The sequence below is a fragment of the Hirundo rustica genome, chromosome 5 (genome assembly GCF_015227805.2).
Source record: "Hirundo rustica isolate bHirRus1 chromosome 5, bHirRus1.pri.v3, whole genome shotgun sequence".
Classification (NCBI taxonomy): Eukaryota; Metazoa; Chordata; class Aves; order Passeriformes; family Hirundinidae; genus Hirundo; species Hirundo rustica.
Window position 1 is genome coordinate 53,451,219 of NC_053454.1, and position 14,331 is coordinate 53,465,549.

General features: G+C 42.1%; 1 protein-coding gene across 2 annotated transcripts in view; it reads left to right on the forward strand.

The window, feature by feature from the left end:
- The first annotated feature begins 1,977 nt into the window (after positions 1–1,977).
- The window catches only part of SNCA (synuclein alpha), a 64,282-nt gene continuing 51,928 nt past the window's right edge, over positions 1,978–14,331 (forward strand). Inside the window, exons 1-3 of one of the 2 annotated variants that reach the window (XM_040064347.2) lie at positions 1,978–2,132; positions 3,767–3,912; positions 10,459–10,500. In XM_040064347.2, the coding sequence (XP_039920281.1) occupies positions 3,792–3,912; positions 10,459–10,500 (163 nt within the window). In that variant the 5' untranslated portion in view covers positions 1,978–2,132; positions 3,767–3,791. The remainder of the gene's footprint in view (positions 2,133–3,766; positions 3,913–10,458; positions 10,501–14,331) is intronic. The other variant, XM_040064346.1, reaches the window with a different exon arrangement.

Below are 14,331 nucleotides of genomic sequence, written 5' to 3' on the forward strand. Positions count from 1 at the left end.
CTTAAGTCCTATTCATTTTCAGAATGAAGAATTTCTTGTGTCAACATTTGTACTCTAATTTTTTTCCATTTTGTGCCTCTTGCCAAAGGATTTAGAATTTTACAGCTGCCTAGTTTGAATAATACAGCTGAAATCTTAAGCTTTACTTCTGCGGCAGCCACTGATCGCTCTTGCCTTTACCTCTCCATTTCTAGCTGCATGATTTTTGTTAAAGGACAAGCTGTTACTTTGTTTAACAGCAGAACATAATGCCTGCCTTTGATAAACATAAGGTGAAAAAAGGCCGCTTGCAAAAGCTAGGAGTTGCAAACATCTGAGATCTTCTTTGCAAAGTTTTCAGAAATAGAGCCATAAATGTACAAGGTTGTTTATCATACTGGATTATCTGTTTCTCCTAACATAATTAAACACAATAAGTCTATCTAGATTTATATCAACATAATAAAAAGCAACATTTCATACTCATAGTTACTTGCATGCTGGAAAAGCAAAAGCCTTCTTTAGATCTGAGAGATAATACTTATACAAGGAGAACAATATTCAGTTTTATTCTAATTTGGGGTCTAAGTTTACTGCTCAGGATAGTAGAGAATGACTGACAGAAGGGTCTTCAATAAGCCAATTTACATACTAAAATACATAAATTGGGCCAGTTAGTGTTAATTTGGTTTTCATTAATTTTTATTTATTGTCTGGAACTGTACCTATTCTCCTCCCCCCAAAATATGAAGAAAATAGAAATACCACATCTAGGTTCTGCACTACTAACTATGTGCTGCACAGAATGAGTGAGGTGAGGTGCCTTATGTAATTTATTTACTGGGCTTTTTTTAAAAGGTTTTCTTGAGGGTGGAATTATGAGAAAATTATTTGCATATACCAGTCTGAACATTGTTACACCAAGAAGTAAAATCTGTTGCCTAATTCTTAGTTGATTAAAACTGGAGGTAGAATGAAGCAAAAGGAAGTTTAGCAAACAACACAGAAAAATTACAACTTACAAAGAAATCTGACAAGAGTAAGACCCTGCACCACGTGTTCATCATAAAAACAAAACCAGGGATGCATCAGTTGTCTGCATGGAATGATGGATGAAAGATGCTCCTTGCAGCTCACAACCTTCTATCTCATCTACGCCACGTTCTGTTTCTCCTTTTGGAGTGCAATGAGACCCAAGCTGTTTCTGTAAGTCTTGTAGGATTTGAATTGATGTACTGAAGCTGAAGGTCCATCTGTTCTAGTGCCTTGTCTCCTGCTGGTCTTGGCTTTTCATGCTCAAATTCTGTGACCAAAATAGAGAAGTTTGATAGGTTTTCCCTTCCTGGGGAGAAAATGACTTCTCTGCATGAGTTTAAGATACGGGTGGCAGTGGCCTTGGATTGTGTGGTGGAGGATGCCAGCAGAGGCGTAAAGGGTTGGGTAAGTCTGGCCATAGTTCCCTGTATCCGGGATGAAAACTCTTGTGTGTGTGCAATGGATTTAAGACTCAAGTTACACCTGCAAGAGCACCACCTCCCGTGCTTAAAATGAGCTGGGATCATGAATCTTGTGAGAACAGTCACACTGAACTGCAGTCATTCAGGGTTGAAGATCTGGAAGTAGATGAAGAAGAGATTAAAATCTGGGGGAGATTTTCTAAGGCTTTGGTGAAGTGACCCAGGGGTGTGCCGCATCAACAGCTTCCTTACGCTTCTAAGATGAGGCGCTCCAGCCTCTGGAGGGAGTGGTGACTGTGCGGCGTCCCAGAGGGACCAAGTCGCCTGCCTTGCCTTTTTTTACCCTTGTTTCTCTCTTGGTCTGAGTCCAGCGAACAGGTGCTCCCAGTTTATCACGCCTCCCACCTCACTGCCACGGAGGACGTGATAGGGTGGGCGCGGGGGGCCGGGCGGGGGCCACGTACTCAACAGGGAGCGAGAGGCTCCGCTCCTCCCTTGCCGCGGCGCATCCTCCCGCCCCCCGCCCTCGCCTCTCGCCGCCTGCGGGGCTGCTGCCGCCGGGGTGGTGCCAGCAGAGCCGGCCGGCTCCGCGCCTCGGGATGTGCTGAGCAGGAGCCGCTCCGCTCCCGCCCGCAGCCCGCGCCGCCCCTCGCCTGCTCGGAACGGGTCGCTCGCCGGCGGCGGAGGAGCCCGGCGGTGAGTGCGGGCAGGGCGGGGCCGCTCGGGCGGGGAGCGCCTGTGTGGACGTGGGGTTATAGCCGAACGCGGGTAATGGGACCGGAGATGGCCGGATAGATGCATCCTGTTGAACGTTCTCGGGCGGGCACGGGGGAGGGAGGGAAGCCGGGCGCCGTGTCCGCCGTGTGCCGACGGCGTGTCCGCCGGAGCCCGTGGGTGCCCTGATGGTCGCGCCGCTCTGCCTTCCTGGGTAGGTGCCTCGCTGCGTGTATGTATTTATATGCGTGTCTACATTTGTATACCTATAAATACATACTAGCACGACGCCCTGCTCCCTCCCTCCTCCCTCTGCAGGTGCCCGTGTGTTGTTGGGTGCGCACCCGCGGTCCCCAGGTGTCCCCGCACCTGGTCGCGGCGCTGCCCCGGACACCCTGGGGGTGGGGGAGCCGGAGGGTCCCTCGGGCCGGTCCTGCCTCCCCCCGGAGCTGTGTTTAAGGCACCCCCTTCTCCATCCCCGGGGCGGCAGGTGCCGTGGGCAGCTTGGCTGGAGCACAAGCGCTGCCTCTCTTCGCACGCTCGTCACGAGTTAGTGGAAAGCTGCGACAGCCCAGATGCCTTCCTAGACATCCATCCCTCCTACTCAGCCTCTGGCAAAGAAGAGAAGATAACAGGCAGCGCTTCTGTCTGTGTGGGTGGAGGAAGAGAAAGGACTACTGATAATGGATTTGTTGAAGGGACACTGATTCTGGGTTTTAATTACTGTTTCAGTGTAGCTAGCCCTGGATTGAATTGCTGCCCGAGGACTCTCTTGGTAGCTTTAGTGCAGTGCTTTTAAAATCATGTGTTCTTGCTCTTGCTTTTTAGTAAAATATTTTCTCTGTCGTGATGCATGCGAGGAACCCATTCAGGAAAACTCAGTTTCCAAAAGAATTATGTGGACTGTGTGTAAAACGCTGGACTAATGAAAATGCAGCTTTTTCTTTCTTTATTTCTTCCAGTCCTGAGTTGTAATGGCCTTTTCTTACAACAAGTGTTTTGTGAGAGGTTTTGGTTTATGTGGTTTGGGTTTTTTTAAGCTGCTTGTGTTTATTTAAGTTGGGGGTTTTTTTGTGTGTGTGGTGTGTTGGTTTTTTTTTTTTTGGGGGGGGGGATGTTGTGGGGTTTTTGTTTGTTTGTGTGTGGTTTTGGGGTTTTTTTTCGGGGGTTTTTTTGTTTGTTTGTGGGGTTTTTTTTTGTTTTTTTTTTTTTTTTTTTTTGTTTTGTTTTTTTTTTTTTTTTTTTTTGGTTAGTTGTTTTTTTGGGTTTTTTTCCTCTGGATGAGAGGTGGAGTATCATCAAACCACAGGGCTAAATCTAAATCTTGCATTCAGCACATGCACAGAACTGTCCTTTGGGAGAAATGATGCCTTGATAGACAAGGAAAGTACTTATATCAATGGAACCATCTTCCAATCTAAATTGCATTATGGTAACCTCTCCATAGGATTCTGTGGAACTAGGATATCCATTTTATATAGCTATAAAATTTGAGGGTATAAATAATATAATTTTAAAGTAATTGTGTTCCTATTAGTTTAGAATATTTTCCCCTTTCTGGGATAAAGAGCTGAAAAAAACCATACTGAAACTGTGTTTTGTTTTTTTTCCTCTAGAGCTGTGTGAAGAAAGTCTTCAGCCATGGATGTGTTCATGAAAGGGCTTTCCAAGGCAAAGGAAGGAGTCGTAGCAGCAGCAGAAAAAACCAAGCAGGGTGTGGCAGAGGCAGCAGGAAAGACGAAAGAGGGAGTCCTCTATGTGGGTAGGTGGGCAGCAGAGAGCATGCTGCTGATCGATGCACCCAGACATTCACAGCTGGATTCTCAGACCTATTCTTCTGCAAAAAACCACAAAAATGTAATTGCTCATAGGAGAGGATTGCAAAAGGAGCTAAGAGGGAACCTGTGCCTTCCTGAGCTCCAGTTCTTTGAAGCCAGGTGCCTTACAGTGCTGGCCATTGGCTGGCATTCCATGCAAAAAACTTGCCAGATCAAGGCTGAAGGGATGGTTGGTACAGTAAAAATAATCATGGAAAAATGTAAAAGCTGGAGGTGAGGGTGGCTCCATAGCTTTCTACAGAGCCTGTGGGGCTTGAATAGGATTTCAGCAGAAGGCACTTAAGAGGTTAGCTCAGGAGTGGAGTAGTAGACATGCTGACTGCTTGGTACGTTCACAGTAATGTTTTATATGGCAAAGTGTTTTCTTCTGAAATTAGCTTCATGTTCTGTAATTCCTATTGTGAATTCATAACAGATATTTTCCATGACTTCTCAAGGAAGATCCTCTACAGTTAATGAAATAGGTCAGGTAGATCCTAAGGTAGCAAAGCAATCACTAGTGTCTAGATATTCTAGGGCACACAAGTCTTGTGTAGAGCCTGGGATAAAATTCTTTTCAAATCCCTGGCTGGTACTTTGGTGCATGATAGTCATCTTCATTTAGTCAAGTGTTGGGCTTTAGACGAGTGTCTTGCAAATGCTGTCATGAAAAATTCACAGTACAACAATCTGCCAAGACCATATGAGTAAGTGGTTATTTCTCTTATTCATCAAATAAAGCTAGTCTATAAAAGAATGGAGGGGGAAAAGATGCCCTTTTCTGTAGGTCGTTTCTGTGCTGTTCATTTTGTAGCAGGTCAGTTCTGTAATGGGCGCTGTGTGTACCGAGGGAGATGTGCACACATAACAGAGAGAAGTTAAACAGAGCTGAAAAACAGAGGCATTTCTTTTCAATGGGAGTACTGAGGTCTTCAGTATTCCAGTGCCTTTTTTGGATTCCCTCTACTGTTGCAGGCTAGTGCCAGTCTGTAAGAAATCATTTCTGCTCCAAATAATGTGGACTACTCATTTGGAATATACTTCCCTCCCTTTTAAGCCATAGCGAAGCTCAGTGCTCTTGCCAACAGGGATGGCAGTAATTTTGAACACTAATTGTACAATGAATCTATTTTAAAATGAGTGTCTGCTCATTTTCAAGATATCAAAATAGATGTTCTTCCACTATATATTGTTCTTCATGTTGGAATTATTTTCCAGGAGTCTGGCTTTCTTTTATTTTGTTTTATTGTAGTGCTGGCCATGCTTCTGGGGTCATTGATTTCTTTATATTACAAACCTGCATCGTGTGTTAAATTAATCTTTGTGTCTGACCTGTTCTCCAAACCATAAAAACATTTGAACCTAGCTCTGTTCCCAAAGGCAACAGTTTTCCTGTTTTCTTTAGAGACTCTTTTGCTGAGGTTGAACTTTGGAGGGCAGGCTTGCTTTTTTTTTCCAAGAAGTTACTGGGGGCAGCAGAGCCCTGATCCATGAGAGGGACCTGTGAATGTGACTGTAGTAACAGTGGAGGATCTTTCTCCCAGTGGGTGCCTCCTGTTCAGGAGGTGAGGGCTATGTGCTGAGTTTGTTGTGCAGATAAGAGCCCTTGGTTGGAAGCTGTCTCCAGAAGCTCTGGCAGCTTGTGTCCAGTTTTGTGCTTGGCCATATAGGCAAGACATTTCAAAAGTTCAAATAGGAAAAGGAGGAGCTGGATGTTTCTGTCTACTGCCCAAGGTCACAGCAGAGGTGTTTCTACCCGTGTGCAGCATTAGCAAAGGCCAGCAGGATAATCATTTGTTCTGCAGGCTGACAATGGTTGCAGTGCAAAAAGTGGTGGAGCCCCTTTATGAGCAGATGAGAGGAGCAGCACAATTCATTAGAGCTCATGAAGACTTCTCACTCCCTTTTTCTATAGCTGGGTTTTCAGATTTGAGATTCACAGCCAGATTATACTGTGAAAGCTGCCTGACATCTTGCAAAAAAGAACCTAACAACACTGGGCTGAGTGGGACCTGTTAATCATTTTCAGTTTCGTAACATTCAGCCTCCAATTGCTGCTGGAGACTTAAGATGCAGAGTTTTTGGTCCAGATCCCCTAGGTGATGTTTCCCACTGAAATCAGTGCAATTTAACTAAATGTGGAAAACATCTGGACCTTTCTGTCCCGGCTGCTGTGTTAGCTATTATGTGAAATACTATAACCAAATTAGGTTATTCTTACCAGGTAGAATTAGGTTATTAGAGTAACCTAATTCTAGCTGGTAAGAGTTCTTTGACAACAGCTGCTGTTTGAGATGAAATGTATTCATTATAATTCTTTTATTCTTGTTTTGGTTTTAACATTTTTTTGGCACGAGGAAAATTTCTCTTGGGAAAGAGAGAAACTTAGAGCTATATAGGAGAGCAAGGTATTGGAGGATTAAATAAGGAATTGTTTGGGTTTTTTCCCCCTGTCCATGCTGAAGTCTCTACTTTCTTCCCTCAGTCCAATATCTGGCCTCCTTTTAAGCACCCAAGATCCCTTCAATGCAGTCTACAATGTGTTTGTATACTTTCAAGTATTGGGGTTTTTTTCCCATTAAATTTCTCTGCCAATGGGCTTCAACATTGGTCAACTGAAATTGGTGGGTCTCTCAACTCATTCAAGCACAGCATCAGGATCTTTCTTGATATCAAAAAATAGCCTGGTCATTGCTTAGAAACAAGGACTGAGGCTCATCAGACCTGTGTGTGCTGTAAAATTAAAACTGCATCTTTCTGTATCCTTCAAGAGCTGTTAGTGTGAAGCAGAAAGGAAGTGGGGGCCATACTCTAATCCCCAATGGCTTTGAAATCAGGAACTGAGTAAGAAGGATGTGCTCACACACTGTGGGAGGACAAATAGAGATAGTGCTGAAAGCAATCTTAGCCCTGCTGTATTGCAGCTGTGTTAATTACCAAAGAGTGGGAACATCCTTGTCCTCCCAGCTATAGGTGTGATAAAGAGTGATTTAGCTGGGAGGGGCTTAGTTGGAGTCTGCTGGCCCTGCTGTGATGAGGAAGGGACAGAAGGGTGTGTAAGGGACAGAAAGGGTAAAATGTTGTATGGGGGGCAGACAGGGTTAGGTGGCTGTGCTGGGGACAGGAAGGAGTGAGCTGGAACTGCAGATGGAAGGGAGAAGGAGAGAAAGGACCAGAGCTGTGTGGAGCTGCTCATGGAAGGCTACGTAGAAAAGGTGTGAGAAACTTCTAGATAAGAAGGTGCTGATGCTTGAAGTCTTCTTTGGTGTCAGCTGTACCTCATCTGTCAACACACTCTTGGCACTGCAGTGTTCAAGATGTTTGCTGAGCTTCATGTGTGCTTCCAGGGAGCTGAAGTTTTTGCTGAGTTGACTCTTGAATGCATGTTCAGTGCTCAGGAATGGAAGCTTCCAGTATGATTGTTTTTGGTGTGTCATGAGCATGCAGAACAAAGGAGTAGTTTATTAGCAGCAGGGTGGCTGACAGAGTTGTTTAATACTCCCTGTGCTGGCACATGGCCTTAGAGTAGAGCAGAGCAGTCATGACCTATTTGGCAAAGCCATCCAAATTCCTCCTCTCCCTTTTCATAATGTTTCTTATTTTCCTTTGGTGGTAGAAAAGCCAGCAGAGTAGTTGAGGGACTCAGGGTTGGTCTGGTGGAATAATGGGCTTCAGGACTTGGAAGCAAGTGTTTTCCTTAAATGTCAGTTGCCTCTAATTTGGGTTTATGTCTCCCAGTCTGTAAACAGCTCTGACTAAGCAATGTGAATAGTCTGTTGGTCTCTCGAGTAGTCCAGAAATGAGTGTATTTGTTAAGTGCTGATACACTCCTTTGTTCTGGCACAATGACAGCAATGATAATAAATCATGAAGGGATTCAATGGTATTTTTTGTAATTGAAAAAAAACCAAAAATGCTGGTTAGTGTTCTCCCTCTCTTCATACAGGTTTCTACTATAGCTAGGAAATGTAGGAGTACATTACCATGTACTCCTATTGCTTCTTGGTTTAAGTTAGAGTCCTGCTCCTTGGTCTTTATGTTATGCCTGCTCTGTTCCCCTCATTATGCAGGGCAAAATGAGCAAGACTGTTGGTATGTCAGGAATGCTAGGATGAAAGAGCTAGTTTCTCCTGGAAACAGTATGGACAGCCAGCTTTCCTTTGTGGCCAGCCAGAAGTCATCCTACTGAATTCAGCTGCTGTTATTTATAGGCCTCTTCTGGCAGATCCTAATGTGCTTCTAGATGCTGTTGTAGCTGTGATGGCAGGAACAGCTACTTGCATGCAAGTGTGCAGCAGTGGGGCAAGTAGTCTTGAGCTCTAACATATGCTGTAGGGTCTGGAACACCAGCCAGCTGGTTGTTTGCCAATTAATGGATCTGGCTATACATATCCCTGTTCCACGTGGGTCTGTGAGCTGAGCTTTTTTTAAAGAGAAATCTGTCTTCTGCTAAAGTTATAATAATTTGTGTTTGAGCTGTGGTCATAACAGTGTTGTGTCTGGGCAGGTGAGGTAAGAATTGACTTGGAATAGGTCCCTCTGGAGATGTGTGCATTGCACAGATCCTCAGGGAGTTCTGTCATACTGCCCATCTCTTTCTGGCCTTAGGCAACTGAGTACTTGCTCATTCGCAGGTTTCCATGTCTTGAAGGACTTGGCTGTCTTGAAGGACTGTTGAACAGTCAGCTCAACAACATGGATGAGCTATTGGCCAGGTCTAACAGTGCCTTCAAAATCATGAGCTCAATATTAATATCCTATTAGACACACAGTGAGCCTGCAGTGGTGTTCAGTTGCTAGAAGTCAGTACAACTTCAAGTCATCGGCTTGCATTCCATGATGTGCTTTGCTTCTTTGGGTCTCATGGTGGTACAAAATTGAAAAGCAAAGTCCTAAAACAAGTCCTTAGGCATGAACACATTGCATATAATGAAACTTCTCATTGTTCCATGTATGGTAAATATTTTTCAGTGAGAGAAAGTAAAGTGTTTTGAAGACAAAATTTGAATAAAGAGGGGGGGAAAGACTTCTCAGCTGTTTACCCTCATAATCAGCTCAAGGAACATTTCATTTTACTTGATGCAGTATTTTTTTCCCTTGTATTTATAATGAATTATTATTCTACTCTTGCTGATGGGTAAGAGAGCCTTTTCAATCATGTAATCAATCTCATAGTGCCAGGACTACATGGCTGAAGTTCCATAAATTTGCACTAGTAGCAAGTAGGATGTATTGATGAATGAGCTTATATTGTGTTTGTGTTTAATTGTATTTTTGCAAAGAATATTGGACAAATAATTATTGTTTTTTCTAGTATTTTTCTGCTTATGCATTTTCTTATGTTATGCTAGAGGTGTAAAGCTAGAAGTATAAATTATAATGTCTCAAATACTGAATGACAGCAAAAAAATTGCATTACAAGTAAGGTCATTTCTGTGTTGGTAAGAAAAATAAAATGTCATCCTATCTCTGGCAGACTAGGTGAGGTGATTAACTAGGAGCCATAAACTCTCTTAATTGCACATTGTTAAGCATCACAGTCCATAGCTAGATACTAATCCCTGAAATGTAGCCAAATTATGGAACCTGACAAGGGCAAGTAGAGGGCTGGTAAGGAAAAAGGCACCCAGTTATGTTTTAAACAGCAGTATGTGCTCGTTTGTCTCTCTTCCCCTTAAAGACACAAGAGACTGTTCCCTTTCAGGCAGCATGGTGAAAATTCATGGGGTTTTTTGCATCGGTGTTGCAGAAATCAGTTTGGTCTTCAGTGTGGCAGAGTTACACTGCTCACCCAGGTGTTGTGTTATGCCTCAGTCTAGCACAAGTTCCAGGTTGTTTCCTGCAATTCACATGTGGTTTGTGACATGTGCCCATGACAACAAGGACAGTGGATGCAGCAGACCTTGGGTGTGACCTGGGGGACATTTTCATGTTGAAATCCTATATAATGCTTAAAGTTGTTCTTTTGGGTTAGTTGATATCTAAATCTGGCTAACACTTCCATTTCCCTGTCAATTTAACCTCTAGGCCTTTATGTAGTTCGGTAGTGATTGTCAAGCCTTGCAAAATGAGATCTGGCAAAGATAGAATTTTAAGGCTGTTTTGGAAACTGTGGCTCAGAGATTCTACAAATGCATATGCAAGCATCCTTAGGATGTTAACATGGTTTTTGTGCAGAGTCATCCACGTGAGTGTGCCAAGTGAGATGCTTAACAGCCATTCAGAAAATGGCAAGGAAGTCAGTACGTACTGCAGAAAGGTTTCCAGTATTATTCACCTTCCCACTGTCAATGCCCATCCATGAAGTTGTTCTTTACTGATGGTTTTGCCTCTTCCCTTAGACTGAATTTCTTTTTGATTTTTTTAATAACCTTGGGGAATGTTGTATGCAATGGTATGCAGCCTACATATTAATCCCTCTTTATCAAATATCTAGTCTTTACCAGTACCTAAGAACATGAATTTTCAACCTAATTTTTCTCTTTCTTTAGGTTCCAGGACCAAGGAAGGAGTTGTCCATGGTGTTACAACAGGTAAGATAATTACCTCTTGATTTCAGCTTCTTTCCTGCATGAGATTAACCAGCCATTTAGCTGTTGAAAATTCTGGGTTTTTTTGAGAGCACTAAAATTTATGAAAGATAGAAAAGCGTAGGAAAATTGAGAAATCAGGTTGTGGGGGGAAGACTGAATGGAAGTGACTTACAGGCAAGAAACAATCTCAGTGTTCTGATTTGAATTTGTCATAATTATGAGTGTTTTAAAATGTTTGTTTTGTTTTTAACTGACTAATCTCTCAGTAGCAAGAGCACTTTCAGACTTGGAATTTAATGCCAGGCATGTATCTTCACAACAGCATTTCTACACCAAGAAAGGGTAAATTTGCATTTTAAATTGATTTGCAGGGATCGTTTTAGGTATGAACTGAAACCAGTAACCAATAATTTGTTTTAAGGGGCAAAATGAATGGAAGTCTTTGATATTTATAGAGTGCAGAAAAGCCTCAGTTGACCCCAGGGCATTGAATAAAATGTGTAATTTTCTGCTGTAGAATGTGGGAGTTCTGAAGATGTGAAGAGAATGCATGGTCAAGAAGTTTGTTTTTCCTCCTAACAGATTCAGAAACAAGTAAGATAGAAAAGGATTTATTTTTCCTCAGTGTAGAGCCAGTCTATCATTCAGCTCACATATCAGTGCCTCATTATGCTCACATAAGCCAAGGCAAAGGATAAACAGTGGTAGGTAAACAAATGTCAGTACTTAATGCACAACCCACGTAAATGGTTGAAAAGTCAGTTAAGAGTATTTCCAGTAAAAAAAGTGGAACAGAATATTGAGGATAGTCCTTCAGAGTTTAGTCTCAGGCTGAGTATGCTGTGTTATGAGATTTGAAATCTCAGCTTGTTAGACCTCAATTAAGAGAACTCTTCAGACGGATCATTACTGTGACCAGTAGAGGATTGCAGTAGAATGAGATTTGGGACACATATATCCAATATCATCACAGATGTGGGAGCAGCAACTGACAGCACTAGGAAGCAAGTTAATAGAGGTGATGCTCACCAAGCTGGGATGTGGTAGAATCAAAGTCAAGGGCATTTGCACACGTATGAAACGTGCTGAAGAACTGGGATTCTAGTGGGCTAGCTCAGTAGGGAACTTCCGTCCCTCATCCTGAAAGAAACTACTGATCTCAAATTCTGTGCTTTTTTTTTTTTTTGTGATGACAATATGTTTAGTTAGGCAGAAAATTTTCAGTAGTTGAATAGAAGTTTTAATGGGTTTGAAAATACACTGACTTTTCTTCTGAAAGGTACAAAACAGACTGTAAGGCCAAGCGTAAGGGGAATACATCTGTTATGTGCTGTGCCTGTGAATAGAAAATTTGAAAAATTGTTGATTTTGGGCAGAACAGTAGCTGCTCCTTACGCATTTTAGGAAACAGGTGATGCTAAGTGAAATGCCCTGAACTTGGGAATAATGGGTTCTGTGCCACAGTTTACTTCCTTCTGGCCTTTCAAGCTGTTTGAGATGAGTTTGGCTGTTGAATGAAAATGGAAAGTGAACAGGCAGTGAGAAGAGAAGACTTCAGGCAAAATCTAGAGATCATGGCTTCCAAGATGAAACAGTATGAGACTTCCTAGTGTAAGAGCAGAGTCATGGCTTGGAAACATTTTAAGAATAAAAATAAATAATAGCAAGCCTATAAATATTTCTTCTGGCAAGAAGATAAGGTGGATAAAAACAGATTTGGGCTCACTGTAGTGATTCTATGAGGTGTAACAGGAAGACAGATGCTAGTGAAGTTGCTGTAGAAATCAAATCCATTTAAATCAATGCTGTTCAAGTTGTGACAAAAATGCCTTTTAAGTTGCTTGTGAAGACCTTCTTGTCTCTTTCTGTGACTGGGAGTTCACAAGTTGTGCTGGTCTTATGATATTAATTCCCCAGTACATCCTGTGAAACTGGAGGTGAAATAAATGCTTTGTTATGTAAATAAAAATGGTTTGAGAGGTTGGAGACAGTCAGATACAAACTAGAATCACAAATCAAAATGGGTGTTCCATTTTGCAGTCTCTTTTAATGTCTGAGGTCCAGAATCTTGATAGTTTTGCTCTTGTTGAATAAATTGTGGTTTAACCCTCTGTGCTGGTGAAATGACACACCTTAAAGGACTAAAGAACTTTAATGCTTTCTTCAGTCTGTTAATTTCCAAACCCAGAATTACTAGACTGAGATGTTTCTTGCTTGGAATGTGACCTGATTGTACCAGGTTAATGAGATCAAGGTGCTGTCAAATGAGGATTCCAGGCTGTGATTCACAGGACTGTGGTGAGTGTATTATTTGTCAGGTCACCTTTTCTCTGAACTTCTGATGATAAATCAGCTTTGCTTATTGGTTTTATGGTGTATGCTTGTGTTTAGACTTGTCTTCATAATTAAAATGTCTCCTGGCCTTTGTCTGTAAATGCATATTTCACCTCTCTTACTTATCTCCCAGAAATGAATGGTATCAAAGATTATTTATATTCTATCTCCTGATATTCTAAATAAAGCACGATTTTTAAATAAGTCAGGGCAAAAAAGGTCTTAGTCCTTCAATCATGTGAGTGAAGACAAAATATTGATAGCAGTATACCACAGTCAGGTGTTTTGCTGAATTCTTTTATCTGATCATTCTTGTTCTTCTTAATAATCTTAGTCATTGGTATTCCTGGTCTTAAACTCCAACAGGTATCTTACATAAATTTGCAGAAATTAAAGAACCGCCATATTTATGGCACTTTGTAAATGAATTCTTCAATTGCTTAAGACAAACTTGCTGTTTGAAATACTTACTCAAAGATATATTTGGTACCGTAAAAGTAAGTTCATTAATTCAGAGAAATTCTCTGGTTTGATTCTACTTTTATTGTTCAAGGTTGAAAGTAACTAGTTATTATTTTGAATTGCTCCAGGGGTTTTACATTGATACTATATGCTACCCCATTGTCTGTAATAAGTAGTGAAAAGACAACCTCAAGGTTAATACTTTTTGCACAGTGCTGTAGACAGTGTTATAACTTAAGCTCGAGGTTAGCCTTGGTGTGGCCATTGTGCACCATCCCAGACTCATTTAATGGAATGGACAGTCTCTGCATAGATGAAGGAAATAATCAGGCCATAGCACAGCAAAACTCTGCAGAACCTGATTTACTCTGGCTCTCAATGCCGTGATGCAAAGCAGATATCAATTTTACAAGGACCTAATGGCTTAAGATCATTAAGCAACCTAGTATTCAGATAAATTTAATAAGTTGGAATTAACCCGCTGTACTCTGAGCTGATTTGTTTGTGCATGCTTAATGCTTTCCCCATTACTACTTAGTGTAAGCAATAAAATACGTGAGACTGGAAACCTATCCTGGTTTTTATTCTCCTGTGGTGGTGTTTTCAGAGCTGGAGGGTCACCAGGCTGGAGCTCATTATCAGAGTCACTCTGGTAATGATGTTGATGTTTAGTTATTCCTTAGACAGGAAAGAAGTTTCTCTCCTTGCTATGATTGCTTTTGCCAATCTGTGCGATTTTATGTAGGTTGCTGAAATTGTCTTTATGGCTCTGATTTCTGAAGCAGTGTGTGAAAGATCTTCCATGATAACTCTTGTGTTAGCTTTCCTGTGCTATGTCTGAGTGCTGGGTTTGGCTGGGATGGAGTGTAGGCACGCAGTTTGTGGTGATTGGGAGTGGGGCTGTGGCTGAGCCTCATCCCTGATAGGCTACAACTGTGTACGACAGGTGAGCAGTATTGAAGGCAAAGAAACATTGAATGCTGAGGTGCACCTGACCAGTCACAGAAGGGTAGAGAGGGCACGCAGGTGTATTAC